Source organism: Artibeus jamaicensis, unplaced genomic scaffold (genome assembly GCF_021234435.1).
Source record: "Artibeus jamaicensis isolate MK-2021 breed Jamaican fruit bat unplaced genomic scaffold, CSHL_Jam_final scaffold_461, whole genome shotgun sequence".
Lineage (NCBI taxonomy): Eukaryota > Metazoa > Chordata > Mammalia > Chiroptera > Phyllostomidae > Artibeus > Artibeus jamaicensis.
In genome coordinates this window covers 689,972-704,900 of record NW_026522045.1, presented here as the reverse complement: position 1 = coordinate 704,900, position 14,929 = coordinate 689,972, and the positions used below count along the sequence as shown (strand labels likewise).

At 33.8% G+C, this 14,929-nt stretch overlaps 1 protein-coding gene across 3 annotated transcripts in view; it reads right to left on the bottom strand.

Annotated features, from left to right (window-relative positions):
• DIAPH2 (diaphanous related formin 2) overlaps window positions 1-14,929 on the bottom strand; it is a 914,916-nt gene that overhangs the window by 543,452 nt on the left and 356,535 nt on the right. For all 3 annotated transcript variants that reach the window (XM_037165779.2, XM_037165780.2, XM_037165781.2), the window contains 2 exons: window positions 13,025-13,126; window positions 11,147-11,241 (listed from right to left, as the gene is read on the bottom strand). In XM_037165779.2, the coding sequence (XP_037021674.2) occupies window positions 11,147-11,241; window positions 13,025-13,126 (197 nt within the window). The remainder of the gene's footprint in view (window positions 1-11,146; window positions 11,242-13,024; window positions 13,127-14,929) is intronic.

Here is a 14,929-nt window from a genome sequence, read left to right as displayed (position 1 = left end):
GAAATTGGAAAGAAATATTTTATGATTGTTGCTGTCATTGCTAATGTTTCATGTTCCCTACACAATTATGAAAATGAATGTGGTGAATATGAGTTGTTATTTAAGAGAAAAATGTTTTCAAATTCTACAATAATAATGCCATTATAGCCTTAATTGATATACTTAGTACATGAACACATGCAGACTCACAGCCTGCATAAAATACAGATGGTCGATAGCCACATAAATAGATCAATGATTACAAAGATGGATTGAGGAGACAAAAACAAGCTGTACTATTACACATGCATGACATTCTGACTACAAGAATAATTATAATCTGGAACTGGTTAAAAGAGGGATGTTGTAGAATGCTTTTTCCTTGCAGAATCGATACATAGCCATCTATCTTTGATGAATTAGGAGTAGCCTTGTCTGGAATCAAAGGAAGAGACTCGATGACCTTTACTTTATTCTAATCATTTTGGCAGAACCTAGTAATAAGTTATAGAAATCATACAGTCTATTTTGAGATGTAAGATAACATGTGGAAAAACATAATCTTGCGGCTACTGGCAGACCCCGCACATTGGATCCTGTGCTAGGTAACTTGAAAGGGTTTCAGAAAAGTAATAAATAGTGCCATGCCACTAGAGGTGGAAATTAACTGGAGGATGTGGGGGAGCACCAGCTGGACGGTTCCCACACATGTGTTATGGAAAGACAACCTTGGAGCTATTTCTGTAGTTTCCAGTCAGGGAGGAAATTCCCTAGAGCTGTATTTCACGAAAGGATCATTATTCATTAGTATCCTTTATAAAACATAATTAGTTAAAATGAAAGAAAGAAAGGGAAATTAACAAAAGAAGAGGAATGAGAGGGAAAGAGAAGAAATAGAGGACATAAAGAGGGTTGAGGGTGAGCAGAAAATAGACACCAGAGTTATATGACCAGCAGATGTAAATGTCTCCCCTAAAAATAAGGGAGAAAGACATGGAACACAATACATAGAACATTTACTTAAAGAATACAGGTAGGTGTCTGATAAATAGTGTGGTTTGTTTTAAGAAAGAATTATAAGAAAATAACAGCTACTTAAACTAAGTCACTGCAGTTCAGAATATGAAAGGCATCATTTCCCCAGATCTCATTCTCTCTTTTGTCCTTCCTTAAAACTCTCACCTGTGCTGGCTTTTGTGATACATAGCAACTTCTTTACCTGTTTGTTCTTTCCATGTCTTGGCTATTATTTAAAAAAAATGCTACAATAAACATGGGTATGCAGGCAACTCTTTGATATAGTTATTTTATTTCCTTCAAATATAAATCCAGAAGGTGGATTGGAGGATCATGTGGTAGTTTTATTTTAGTTTTTTAAAAAAATCTCCACAGTGTATTCCATAGCAGCTATACCAATTTTCACTTTTACCAATTATACAAGGGTTTCCTTGTCTCCACATCCTTGCCACCATGTATTTCTTGTTGTGATAACAGATATTCTAACAGATAAGAGATGAAATCTCATTGTAGTTTTAATTTGCATTGCTTGATGATTACTGATATTAAGCAAGTTTTCATGCATCCGTTGGCAACTGGCATATCTTCTTTGATAATATGTCTATTCAAGTTCTTCGTCCATTTTTAATCACATTATTTGGTTTTCTACTCTTGAGTTGTATGAGTTGCTCATATATTTTGGATATTAACCCATTATCAGATATGTAGTTTGCAAACAATTTCTCCCATACTGTAGGTTGCCTTTCTACTCTGTTGGTTACATGTTGTGCCCTACTGAAGACTTTTAATTTGATATAGCCCCAATAGTTTCTTTTTACTTTTGTTAATTGTAATTTTGCTGTCATATTCAAAAAAATCATGGCCCAGATCAATGTCAAGGAGCTTTTTCCACATTTCCTTGTAGAAAGTTTAGGATTTCTGATCTCTTAAATTTTCAATGCACTTACATTTTTAACTTTCTCTATTACTCTCATCCTTTGTGATTTGAATACGTTTTGCAACAGTATTCTTTGACTACTTTATCATAATCTATTAGAGGTGTTTCTTCTTTCTAGTCACCATAAGGCTTAAAATACACTTAAAATACATTCAATTTTAGTCCTAGGTGATGTGGCTCAGTTGATTGAGTGCCAGTCTGTGAACGAAAGGCTTGCTGGTTCGATTCCCAGTCAGGGAAAATGCCCTGGTTGGTCAGGTCCCTGGTGGGGGGGAGAATAGAGGCAACCACATGTTGATGGTTTTCTCTCTCTCCCTCCTTGCCCTTTTCTAGAAATAAATAAATAAAATCTTTTAAAAATAAAAAATATTTTAAAAAATGAGCTCTAAAATATATTTTATTTTAAGCTGATAACTTTAATAGCTTACAAAAACATAATTTCCTGGCTGGTATAGCTCAGTGGATTGAGTGCGGGCCTGCTAACTACACGATCGTGGTTCGATTCCGAGTCAGGGCACATGCCTGGGTTGCAGGCCAGTTCTCAGCAGGGGACACATGAGAGGCAACCACACAGTGATATTTCTCTCCTTCCCTTCCCCTCTAAAGATAAATAAATAAAATCTTTAAAAAATTATAATTTTACTCCCCCTCATATTTTAAGTTACTTTGGGATATCAATATTATAATTTACAGCATTTTTATACTATGGACCTAATTATATGTTATTGTAGTTATAGTTATTTTTAATAGTTTATTTTTTAATTACAGGTGCAAGTGAATTATGTACCACCATTATAGTACTAGTGAATCTGACTTTGACTATCTATTTCTCATTTCCAGTGAGTTTTACACATTCATAGGTTGTTATGATTTAAATTAACATCTTTTCATTTTGGCTTGAACACTTTTTATTGTACTGTAGGTCTGTTCCTCTTACCCTTTTAATGTGGTCCTTCTTGGCCTCTCTAGTTCAGGAGGATGCTTTAGAATCAACCCATGGGTCTGGAATTTTCACAACAGTATCCTTTCTATGGATAGCAGTGAATGGGAACTGAACTTGAGAATGATTCATGTCCACCATCTTGACTGGGAAATTTTTCTATACTAGTTTGTAGCCTTTTTGGTTATGCCATAAACCTTTTTATACCAGTGTATGGATCCCTTCTCAGAATAAATACATAGGAATGCAAAAGAAACTAATTATATTGAAATATGTATCAACACATTCTCAAAAATAAATTGATATATTTATATGCATCTTGATTAAAGCATTCAAAAATAAAATCAACTGGCAACTTTAGTAACTATAATATTTAAGTTTAATCTTAAGTGTAATCTTTAAGTAGTAATAGCTATAAACAATATTTCATGAACTTTACCACAAATTTACTGTGATATGAAAATATTATTTCTAAAATCAAAAATACTGTTAATATTTCTTCAGTCTGCTGTCCACATTGTTAGTCAAATGAAATGCTAAATATTAGTTAGAAATCAAAGAAAATAAGATGCAGTATTTTTCACATATAAGTAGGGGCACCTGAATTTTCTGAATTGAGCTACAAAGAAATATCTTTGCAAGTTATTCTGCAGTAATATTATACTGCCTTTCATGTTAATTATCTTTTTTCTGCTTATGCATTGTGAATGTGGCCATAAACTCCCTACCAAGATGAATTTCCTCAGCACTTAAGAAAATAATTTGCCTCCACTAATGTTCTAAAATAGAAGATACTTTTATTTTTCCCTTAAGACTTGAATTACAATTTTTAAACAGTTTCATTTCTTTGACAATAGTCTATATGTGAGTGTTTGCACAAATATTTCATTTTTACCACTGTCATCCCAAAACACTCATTGGTCATATATTATGTATTACACTGAAGCAAATTTTCTAAGATGAAATAATAACTCAAAAATCACCTAAATTTATTATTACTAAATACTATTATTTATTTGGATAATTTGGAAAATTTGCATATTATTTGGAAATATTAATTCTATATATTAAAAGCTCTTCAATAATTTCAGGATATGTTTTTCTACATGTATCGACAATATCATATGTTGTTTATCCTTCATTTTGTTTATGTGATGAATCACATTTATTGATTTGTGAATGTTGTACCAGCCTTACATTCCTGGGTAAATCCTAACTATATGCCAACAAACTGGACAATGTGGATGAAATAGATAAATTCCCGGAAACATACAATCTTCTGAAACTAAATCAGGAAGAATCAGAGAATCTGAATAGATAGATAACAACTAATGAAACTGAAGCAGTAATCAAAAAACTCCCAACTAACAAAAGCTCTGAACCAGATGGCTTCACAGGTAATTTGACCAAACATTCCGAGAACTAATATCTCTCCTCAAACTATTTCAAAACATTCAAGAGGAAGGAAGGCTCCAGGGATCATTTTTTGAGGCTAGCATTATCCTAATTCCAAAACCAGATAAAGACACTGAAAACAAATAAAATTATAGGTCAACATACATGGTGAACACAGATGCTAAAGTTTTCAGCACAATATTAGCAAACAGAATACAGCAATGCACTAAAAGGTCATATACCATGATCACAACAGATTTATTTCAGGCATGCAAAGTTGGTACAACATTCACGAATCAATAAGTGTGATTTGCCACATAAACAAAATGAAGAATAATGTATTTGATAAAATCCAGTACCCATTTATGATCGAAACTCTCAGCAAAGTGGGAATAGAGGGAACATACCTAAACATAACAAAGGCCATGTATGACAAACCCACTGCCAGCACTGTACTCAACGGGCAAAAAGTACAAGAGCTCCCCTTAGAACCACGAACAACACAGGAAGGTCCACTTTAACCTCTCTTATCAACATAGTAGTGGAAGCCCTAGCCATAGCAATCAGACAAGAAGAAGAAATAAAGTCATCCAAATTTGAAAAGAAGTAGTAAAATGGTCACTATTTGTAGATCACATGATACTATCTATCGAGAACCCTACAGACTCCCCAAGAAGCTATTGAACAGAAAAATGAATTTGGCAAAGTAGCAGGATACAAGATTAATATTCAGAAATCAGTGCATTTTAAATGCCAATGATGAACTAACAAAGAGGGAAATTAAGAAAACAATCCCATTTGCAATGGCCACAAAAAAAATAAAATACATAGGAATAAACCTAATGAAGGATGTAAAAGACCTGTACTTGGAAAATTATAAGACTCTTGAAGAAAGAAGTTGAAGAAGATACAAATAATTGGAAGCACATACCGTGTTCATGGATAGAAAAAATTAACATCATTACAATATCCATACTACTTACAGCAATCTATAGATTCAATACAATTCCTATCAAGATTCCAATGATGTATTTCATAGAACCAAACAAATATTTCAAAATTTTATATGGAACAACAAAATAACCTGCATAGCAATGGAGATACTGAGAAAGAAGAACGAAGTTGAAGGAATCACACTATTTAATATCAAACTATACTACAAGGCCATAGCAGTCAAAATAGCATAGCACTTGCATAAAAACAGACACAGAAATCAATGAAATGGAATAAGCCCAGAAATAAACCCAGTCCTTTATAGTCAATATTTGACAGAGGAAGCCAGCACTTACAATGGGCTAAAGACAGTTTATTCAATAAACAGTGTTGGAAAATTGCAGATATGTACAGGAAATGCAACTAGATCACTTTCTTATACCATATACAAGTATAAATTCAAAATGGATCAAAGACTTAAGTGTTATACCCAGAAGAATAAAAATCATTGAAGAAAACATAAGCAGCAAAATCTTGGACATTGCTCATGGCAATTTTTTATTGGCTATATCTCCCCAGGCAAGGAAGACAAAAGAAAAAAATAAACAAATGGGACTACATCAAACTAAAAGTTTTTCATGGCAAGGGAAATCATCAACAAAACAAAAAGACAACACGCAGAATGGGAGAACATATTCGTTGATATATCTGATAAGGGGAAAATATCCACAATTTATAAACAACTTACAAAACTCAACACTGAAAAACCAACCAACCCAATTAAAAAATGGGCAAAGGATCTGAATAGACACTCTCCAAACAAGACATACAGATGGCCAATACATATGAAAAGATGCTTAATGCCACTAGTCATCAAAGAAATGCAAATTAAAACCACAATGAGATATCATCTGACACCTATCAGAATGGCTGACACCAATCAATCAACAAACAAGAGCTGGGGAGGATGTGGAGAAAGGGGAACCCTTTTGTACTGTTGTTGGGAATGCAGACTGGTACAGCCACTGTAGAAAGCAGTACGGAGATACCTCGAAAATTAAAAATGGAGCTGCCTTTTGACCCTGTGATCCCACTTACTGGAATATATCTGAAGCAAAGCAAAACACAAATTTGAAAAAACATAAGCACTCCAATGTTCATTGTAGCATTTTTTACAATCACCAACATGTGGAAGTAGCCCAAGTGTCCATCAATAGATGAGTGGATAAAACAACTATGGGACTTTTACATACTGGACTATTACTCAGCTATAAAAAAAGACTTTTGCCTTTTACAACAACACAGATGGACCTGGAGAATATTATGATAATGAAATAAGCCAGTCACAGAAAGACAAATTATCTATCATATGATTTCACTCATATGTGGAATCTAGTAAACAAATTGAACTAACAAGCAAAAGATAGACAGATTCATTGATAGAGAGCAGGATGAAAGCTAAGGGGTGTGGAGGTTACTAGCTGAAGGGATTCAGCAAAATGGAAAAAAGGACTCATGGGCATGGCCAACAGTGTGGTGATTACAGTGAGGATGGGATATAAGGGGGATAAATGGTAATGAGAAAATAGAATACAAAATTTTTTTAAATGGTAATTTCAGGCCCTGGCTTGTGTAGCTCAGTGGATTGACCACGGGCTACAAACCAAAGGGTAGCTGGTTTGATTCCCAGTTGGGGCATGTGCCTGGGTTTTAGGCCAGGTCCCCAGTAGGCGGTGCGTGAGAGGCAATCACACATGGATGTTTATCTTTCTTTCACCCTTCCCCTCTCTCTAAAAATGAATAAATAAAACTTTTATAAATAAATAATAAATAAAATTGCATTCTCTTAAAAAATGGTAATTTCAGGATAGGATTAGTTTTTAAATGTTTCTATGTGCTACTGAAAGTAATTTAGGATATTTTGACTTCTTTCCCATATGAACTCAGTTTCTAGCTTAGATTTATATATTTTGAAATAAAGGAGATATTAGTATTTTTATTTATTAATAATCTGAAAATTTTGGCTTAATTTTGCCGATTTAATTTTTTAATCTCATTTATTGACTTTTAGAGAGGGGGGGAAAAGGAAAGGAGAGAAAGGGGAGGGGAGAGAGAGAGTGTGAGTCTGTTGTGCCACTTATTTATACATTCATTGGTTGTTTCTTGTATATGCCCTGATCAGGAATTGAACCCACAACCTTGGTGTGTCAGGGTGGTACTCTAAACATCTAAAATATATGATCAGGGCAAATGATGATTTTTTAAAAAGTTTTATAAGACATTTATCCTGCTAAATAACTAATACTGGCATTAATTCAAGTCTTTGGAAAACAATGTGTCCTTAATTGTTTTTTATTGTCTTGCTGTTATGAGGAGACAACCATGCCATGTGAGCAACAAGCTATGTTTATATGTTTATACCTGGATGGAGTTTAGAGCTGTGATCAAACAGAGCTTACAACAAAGTTAATCTGATGATAACATTTAAACCTATGCATTATCAATGTGCTACATGGTGATTAGACACAAATGGCAAACTGCTCCTATGAATGGCAAATTGATGTTACTTTTGCATCACTGAAGCAAAAGTTTCTAGAATGGGAGAGAGAAAGAGGACTGGTGATTCTAGTCTTTCTCTTTCTTTATAGTTCAAACACTCTTTTTGGTGCTGGAAAATAAACTAATCATTCCAATCCAGGACCTTTCTCCTTACCAGAAAAGATACTGAGACATTTGGTTGCTCTAGATAAATGCACTATTAACTTCAGTAGCTCTGGTGAGTTCCTCACCAGTTGTGCCTTGTCTGTATCCAAGCAGCACAATGTCAATCATGCATACCGGTAAACTGCATGTTACATTGTTTTCTCCTACCATCATAATGAAGAAGATAAGTTTTGATGGAGAACAGTAAGAAATGAGAGAAAACTGTAGAGTATCTAGCAATGAGAAGGAAAGCAGACTGGTGTTGAAAAAGAAAAACAAGGAAAAAAAGCAGGCCTCCAACAACAGCAGGCACAAAACTGGTGGAGCAAATGATTCAAGGGCTAAAATACACAGACATGGGGCAAAAAAAAAAGAAAGAACTAAAGGCTTATAAAAGGGAAGGGAGGTGTAGAAAAGAGGAAGAGACAAGACAGGCCAAGGTCCCTCCACATACAGCAAATAGGAGGTGCATGGAAGCACAGCATGACATGCACAAAAGGAGTCTGGCAGAATCTGAACTTTATGAGTCCCCTTCACTCACCTTCCCAGAGCACAGGCCCAAATTTGGTATAATAATGTGATTTCACAAGCATTTGTTTTCTCTGCATGGTAGCTAAGAATAAACCCACACATTCAACAATATTGGCATAATTTAGTGTCATCTCTAAATTTTAAGCAATTCATTCCTCCCAACTGAACCAGGACTACCCACTTTCAAGAGAGTAACAAATATATATTGTTTATGTCAGAAAATAAAGCGAAAATAAAAGGAATTAAAAAATTCCAGGTAATGCTTTTCTATATACACATGTTGAAACCTTGTTGAAGAGTAGGGGAGCATTCATAGTGAGAATCTTTCTCTTCTCACATTCCCTAGAATGAAAAACATGACTTAAAAAATAATAGTTTTTTAAAATTTTTATTTTAATTGTTGTTCAAAAAATTATAGTTTTTGATGTTACTGGGAAATAAATACCACAGTAGCAGTCTGCATGTTTGCATTATTTTTTTTACCAAAGCATATAAAGAAAAAAACTATATAATTTAAAGGGTAAAAAAATGACTGCATTGATTAATTCTTCAAAATATTGTTCTACTTTACTGTAATTTCATTATACATAAAAGACTAGAAAGCTTCAATTCTTCAGTAGGAGTCCGAAATTTGTTTGCCTTTTGTAGTTTAAATTTAAAACATCCAGTGGAAAAAAGGGAGAACTAAATCATGTTTAGGTTTCATTCATCGCTCATTCTGACTACTGCGCAAAGAACCGTGGAACTAAGTGGGACAGGAGAAATGTGATTGGCTCTCCATTTCAGAGTGCTATGTATGTATGGATTTCCTAGTTGCACAGAGAAAAACACTTTTCTAAAAATTTTGGAGGATTTCTTATCAAAGTGTCAGTCACTCTTACTGAGATTAATATAAGTGTCAGTATAATAAAGAGCCTAAATCAACTCATGAAACCTTTAGAAAGTGAATATTTGTATATTTAAAACATAGATATGAGGTAAACTATAATATAAGCCTTTACTACAAAATGAAGGAACTGTAATCAATAACATGAAGAGAGCCACTTTAAAATAGAGCTAAAACTTCCATGCTGGAGGAACTGCCTTGCACAACTCATATCTCAAATCCTTAGGAAGTTTTTGTAAAACATGGTAAGATAACATTTGTAACAGGCCTAAGAGACCTGTTTATAAAGATAACAAGAAAGCAATTATTATGACTACTGGGACAAGGACTACTGGATTAATAGTCATTAAAAACATTGTCTGTAATTATCACTATGAGTGTTATGTTATCTTCACCAACAGAAATTTCTTCCTTCTATTGATACAATTGTTCCCCTTCCCTTTCTCATAAATTCTCATTACCTTTTGTCTCTAAATCCAAAAAAAAAAATGGGCTTCTACCTGAATCAATGTTTCCAGAATAGATATTCCTATTGATCTCAAATAAACACTAGTTTGCCTCTTACTTTGAAAGAACTGTTTTACTTTTAGGCTAACAGAATTTCATACAGACACAGCAGGCTCAAATGACAAATGCCGATTCTCTGAGATTTAGACACAGTCTGAGGAAGTTACGGCAAAACTATTACAGCATAAACTACTCCATCTCCATCAACTACTCTTTTGATTTGCGTTGGTAAAATCAAAGCAAACTGCATGGCTTCAAAATAAACAACAACCACCACCACAAAATAACTATAATAAACATGCCCTTTTATGAAAAGTCTCTGCAGATTTTACTTCTAGAAATTAAACTAGACAGGACAAGGCATACCAAGATTTCTAGTAACATGTTAGATCTTGTATATTGCTTTATTCTAGAAAGCACTTTATTTGGTTTAATCATCACAGGAACCATGTGGTCTCAGATGAAGACGCACAGATATAACAAGCTGAAATATTTTGCCCACAGGAGGCAAAGTAATAGAATAGAAAGAACAATGGCCCTGGCCAGGGAGTTCAGTTGGTTAGATGATTGTTCTGATACACCAAGACTGTGAGTTTGATCCTTGGTCAGGGCACATACAAGAAGCAACTACTGAATGCATAAATGGATGGGACAGCAAATAGATGTTTCCCCTTCTCTCTCTTTCTCTCAAATCAATAAACATTAAAAAAAGAAAAAAGCATTGGTTTTAGAGTCGTGATAGACCTTGTTCTGAAGCACAGCTCTGCTACCCTGACACTTACCAGCCATGCCACAACAGGCAACCTATCTAAGCCTCAGTTTCCTTATTCATACAATGAGGATATTAGTACTTATCTCACAAAATTGTTGTAGGATTCAATGAGAGAAAATACATAGTTCTTGGCACAATCCCCAGCAGATGTTAAGTGCCTAACAAAGCATAATTTTCCCATTTACCCACTGATCTTGAGCAAGCCATTTAACGTGTTGTCCTCTCCTCTTTTATATCCATGGAGTGATAATAACAATGTGCACTTTACAGAATCTGTGTGATGATGATATCCAATTTTATTTATAGTGAATAATGGAATGATATGTCTACATATTCATAAACTTCAATTTTAAAATATACTTATCTAATGAATGCCAGAAATCAAAGTAGAATCTAAATCTCCTACATTGGGTCCTCTGACTACCAACATAGCTAGATATTCCTTATTCTACTACCCAAGTACAGAAGAACATTTTCTTACAACTCCATTCAGGAACCTAGAAACATGCACAAAAATGAATTTTAAAAGGAAAATATGCAAGTTACCTGAATTAAGGCTTCATTCAGCATGTCTTCATTGACCTCCAAAATGATGTTTTTTATATCTTCATATGGCATACGATATGACCCGAGGAAGATAGCTAAAATAAAAATAAAGTTTAGTGAAAACGGAACAGCATCTAAATTTTTACATCCTAATAAATGCCTGATTCTCGTTTCATAAAATCAAATTTTGAAACTTCTGTCACTAATACTAATTTATAGAGTTATAAACAAACAAAAGTACTTCCCATTCAATGTATTACACAACTCATCTAGGTAAAACTACCTATTATCACAGGCCTTAATATTTACAGGTAACATGTATTTACAGATACAAAATAAAAGACCTATTACGTGTTTATGCATTTCAGATTGAACTGGTACAAAATTATCCACGAAAACTTAAAGATTTGCTTTCAAGTTGGCCTTTTAATTCAATGCAGAATTCAGTGCATAGATTATCAGATGATTCCAACGCAGCACTCCTCAGGAATGACAATAAAGTAACCAAATACAAGAAAAGCATATCAATCTACTGTGTAGTTCTCATATATAAGAAAAAAATTAAAGCGTCTGAATCATCACTGCTTTTTGCATTCCTGCTGACATTCATGTGGTACTGTTAGTTGCTTTATACGTTGGATCTCGAGTTCCCTTGTCAATGTCTTTATTAAATACATACGCTGTAATATTGAATTAATTAATTAAATTATATCTAAAAAGCTTACACTTAACTCAGGAGGTATTTTTTCGAACAATACATTATATTTAACCTTCATTAAACATACTTTTCAAAGAACATTTGCGTGTTCTTATCATTAGAACAGGAATATATTGCTAAGAATTTTTTTCCCATGAAAAGGACCATATGACTTCACCGATACTTAAAACAACAAATCCTTACTATTTATGCACATGATTACCTAGAAATAAACACAAAATGAGATAACTATAATAAAAAGTAATAATGTTGACACATACCAACTAGCAATTAAGATCATACTTTTTGAAAAACATACTGAACATTCACTTTATAAAGAAATTTTACTGTCAGAGAAGCAATGTACATACTCACAAGAGCTATTAGGAGACTGCGTTTATGACAGCAACATTCTGACTGACAGGAGAATGATGAGTTGTTTATTTTAATCTGATTCCCTATAGCACATTCTTTAACAAAATAAATTCCTATGATATCTCACTGAGTAATTAGAAATGCTTGATATGTTGCAATTTTTCATGCATAGTGTTTCAGTACCCTCAGAATATAAACACAGTCTACTCTGGTGACTAAAAATATGCTAAATTCAACACAAAGGGGAGAATTTATCAAAGTAAAACTGAAGGCCTACTTAAATGAAGATGGATTTAACTGTCCAGATGCTTCACAAAAGTACACTAAAGGCTGGCTGGATGTTAAAGGCCTGAAGGTTTAGTGACCAATTTTAAAGTGCAGTAGTTAATAATTTCGGTAGCTCACATCACAATTACTTCAAATGTAAAGGAATAGCAGGAAAGGATTTGTCCAATGTGACTAGTGAATACTCTAAAACTCTCACTCCCAAGCCTAAACAGAAGGAAAAGAAATACCAATCTTTTCAACTCTACCTTATGTCTCACTGAGTCCTCCTCTAACAATGCCTAATTATCAGTACTTTCCAAAGCTTTATTATTTATAAATTTCATCAAGCCTGAAGAAGCTTAAATTATGATGACCTTCATTTTGCCTGAATGACAAAAAGACAAGCCAAATCATGTTTACACAGAAATTTGTTTTTAGTAAATGCTAAACATACCTGTTCAAAGAAGTTACAATTCTGTTTAAATATATTCAACAACCACCCTCTCTTCATCAACCCCTAGGAAGGAAAATTCACATACACAGATTCTGGGCTGTTTTGGGATCCAAAACTCTCAACTCTCTCACTCTCTTCTTTGCAGGTTGGGTCTTCTTCTCTTCTAAAGCTTCTGTATTCTTTTGAACTGAAAGAAAAATGTTGATTCATAAACAATGATGGCACTAATCCAAGCACATATAATAATATTAGTAAGGCATACTAACTACATTAATAAAGCTCATGCCAAAATCAATAAATACATTTATTTCATTAGTTTGAGTAAGAGGATAAACATAAAAATATAGACCTGTTTAGAGGTTTCTCTACAAATTAAATACCAGCACTTAAGCAGAAAAGATAAGCCAAATAGAACCAAAAATCAATTGCTGCTTTTTTACTAATGTGCAACATTAATTCCTACTTTACCAGGTACCTACAAGCAGCACTGGAGTTAAATGTAAAATCTCCTTAATTTGGACTAATTAAGGAAAAGATACGCATTTATTGTACATTATGTCAAAATGTAGGCATGTCTTTCATTTAGTGAAATTGCTTTAAAGTACCTAAAGTAACTTTAGCTGCTAAACAAGTTGCCATATAAGAATTCCTGCAGACACTGCTATGAAAAATAGATATGTACCATTTGCAAGTTGCACCACACTAGCACCCATTTCCATATACACAGTTAACAAACTTCAAAGATGAGGTCTTTTGAGTAAGCTACCTTTGTTTCTCTAATCATTTTTTTAGTACTGTTTGCTTTCTTAAAATAAAAGATACATTTTTGGTATATTAAGAGGGTAATTCTCTAGTTCAGAAACAATTTAAATGCCCTGAAACTGTGAAGAGTGGCAGTGCCAAGTAGTGGCTTAAGCCCCTCATTATCTCTACCATGCCTTCTCCCAAATAAGTTATCCCAAAAACCAAAATGAAAAAAACATGGCTGGCTGGCTGCTGTGAAAAAAAAGTGTTATAGAAAATCCATAAACCCCTCCTACACAGAAATTCCACAGCTATCATTATATTTATGTGTTAACAGTTCATTCACCTCATTTAATTAGCATGGTACTAAACAATGGATGAGTCAATAATGAAATTAAGAAAGAAATTAAAAAGTTCCTGGAAACAAATGAAAATGAACACGTAACACTCCAACACTTATAGGACACAGCGAAGGCAATCCTGAGAAGGAACTTCATAGTGATACAGGCCTCCCTAAAAATGTAGAAACACTTCAAATAAACAACCTAATGCTACACCTACAAGAACTCAAAGAACAATAACAAACACAGCCCAGAGAGAGTAAAATGAAGAAAATAATCAAGATCAGAGAAGAATTAAATGATTAAATTTAGTCTCTACATGATAAACTCTAAAACAACAACTTAAAGGATCAATAATAAATATAGGAACTAGTTCTTTGAAAAGATAAACAAAAATCGACAAGCCTTTAAGTAGACTCATCAAAAAAAAAAAGAGAACTCAAATAAACAAAATCAGAAATGGAAGAGAACAGACTACAACTAATCCCATAGAAATACAAAGGATTGTAAGAAATTACTATGAAAACTATATGCCAAAAAATTTGAAAACCTGGGTGAAATGGACAGATTTCTAGAAAAATATACTCTTCAAAAACTAAATAAAGAACAAGCAGAAATCCCTGGAGGGGGTGGCTCATCGGACTGACTGCTGCCCTGCTAACCGAAGGGTCTCCAGTTCAATTCCCAGTCCAGGGAACATTCCTGGGTTGTGAGCCAGATTCCCAGTGGGGGGCATGTGAGAAGCAACCACAAATATGCTTCTCTTCCTCTTCTTCTTCCCTTGACTACTCTAAAAATGAAAAAATAAAATTAAAAAAATAATAAAAGAAGCAGAAAGCTGGAATACACTGATAACAACTAGTGAAACTGAAACAGTAATCAAAAAACCCCAGAACAAAAAGCCC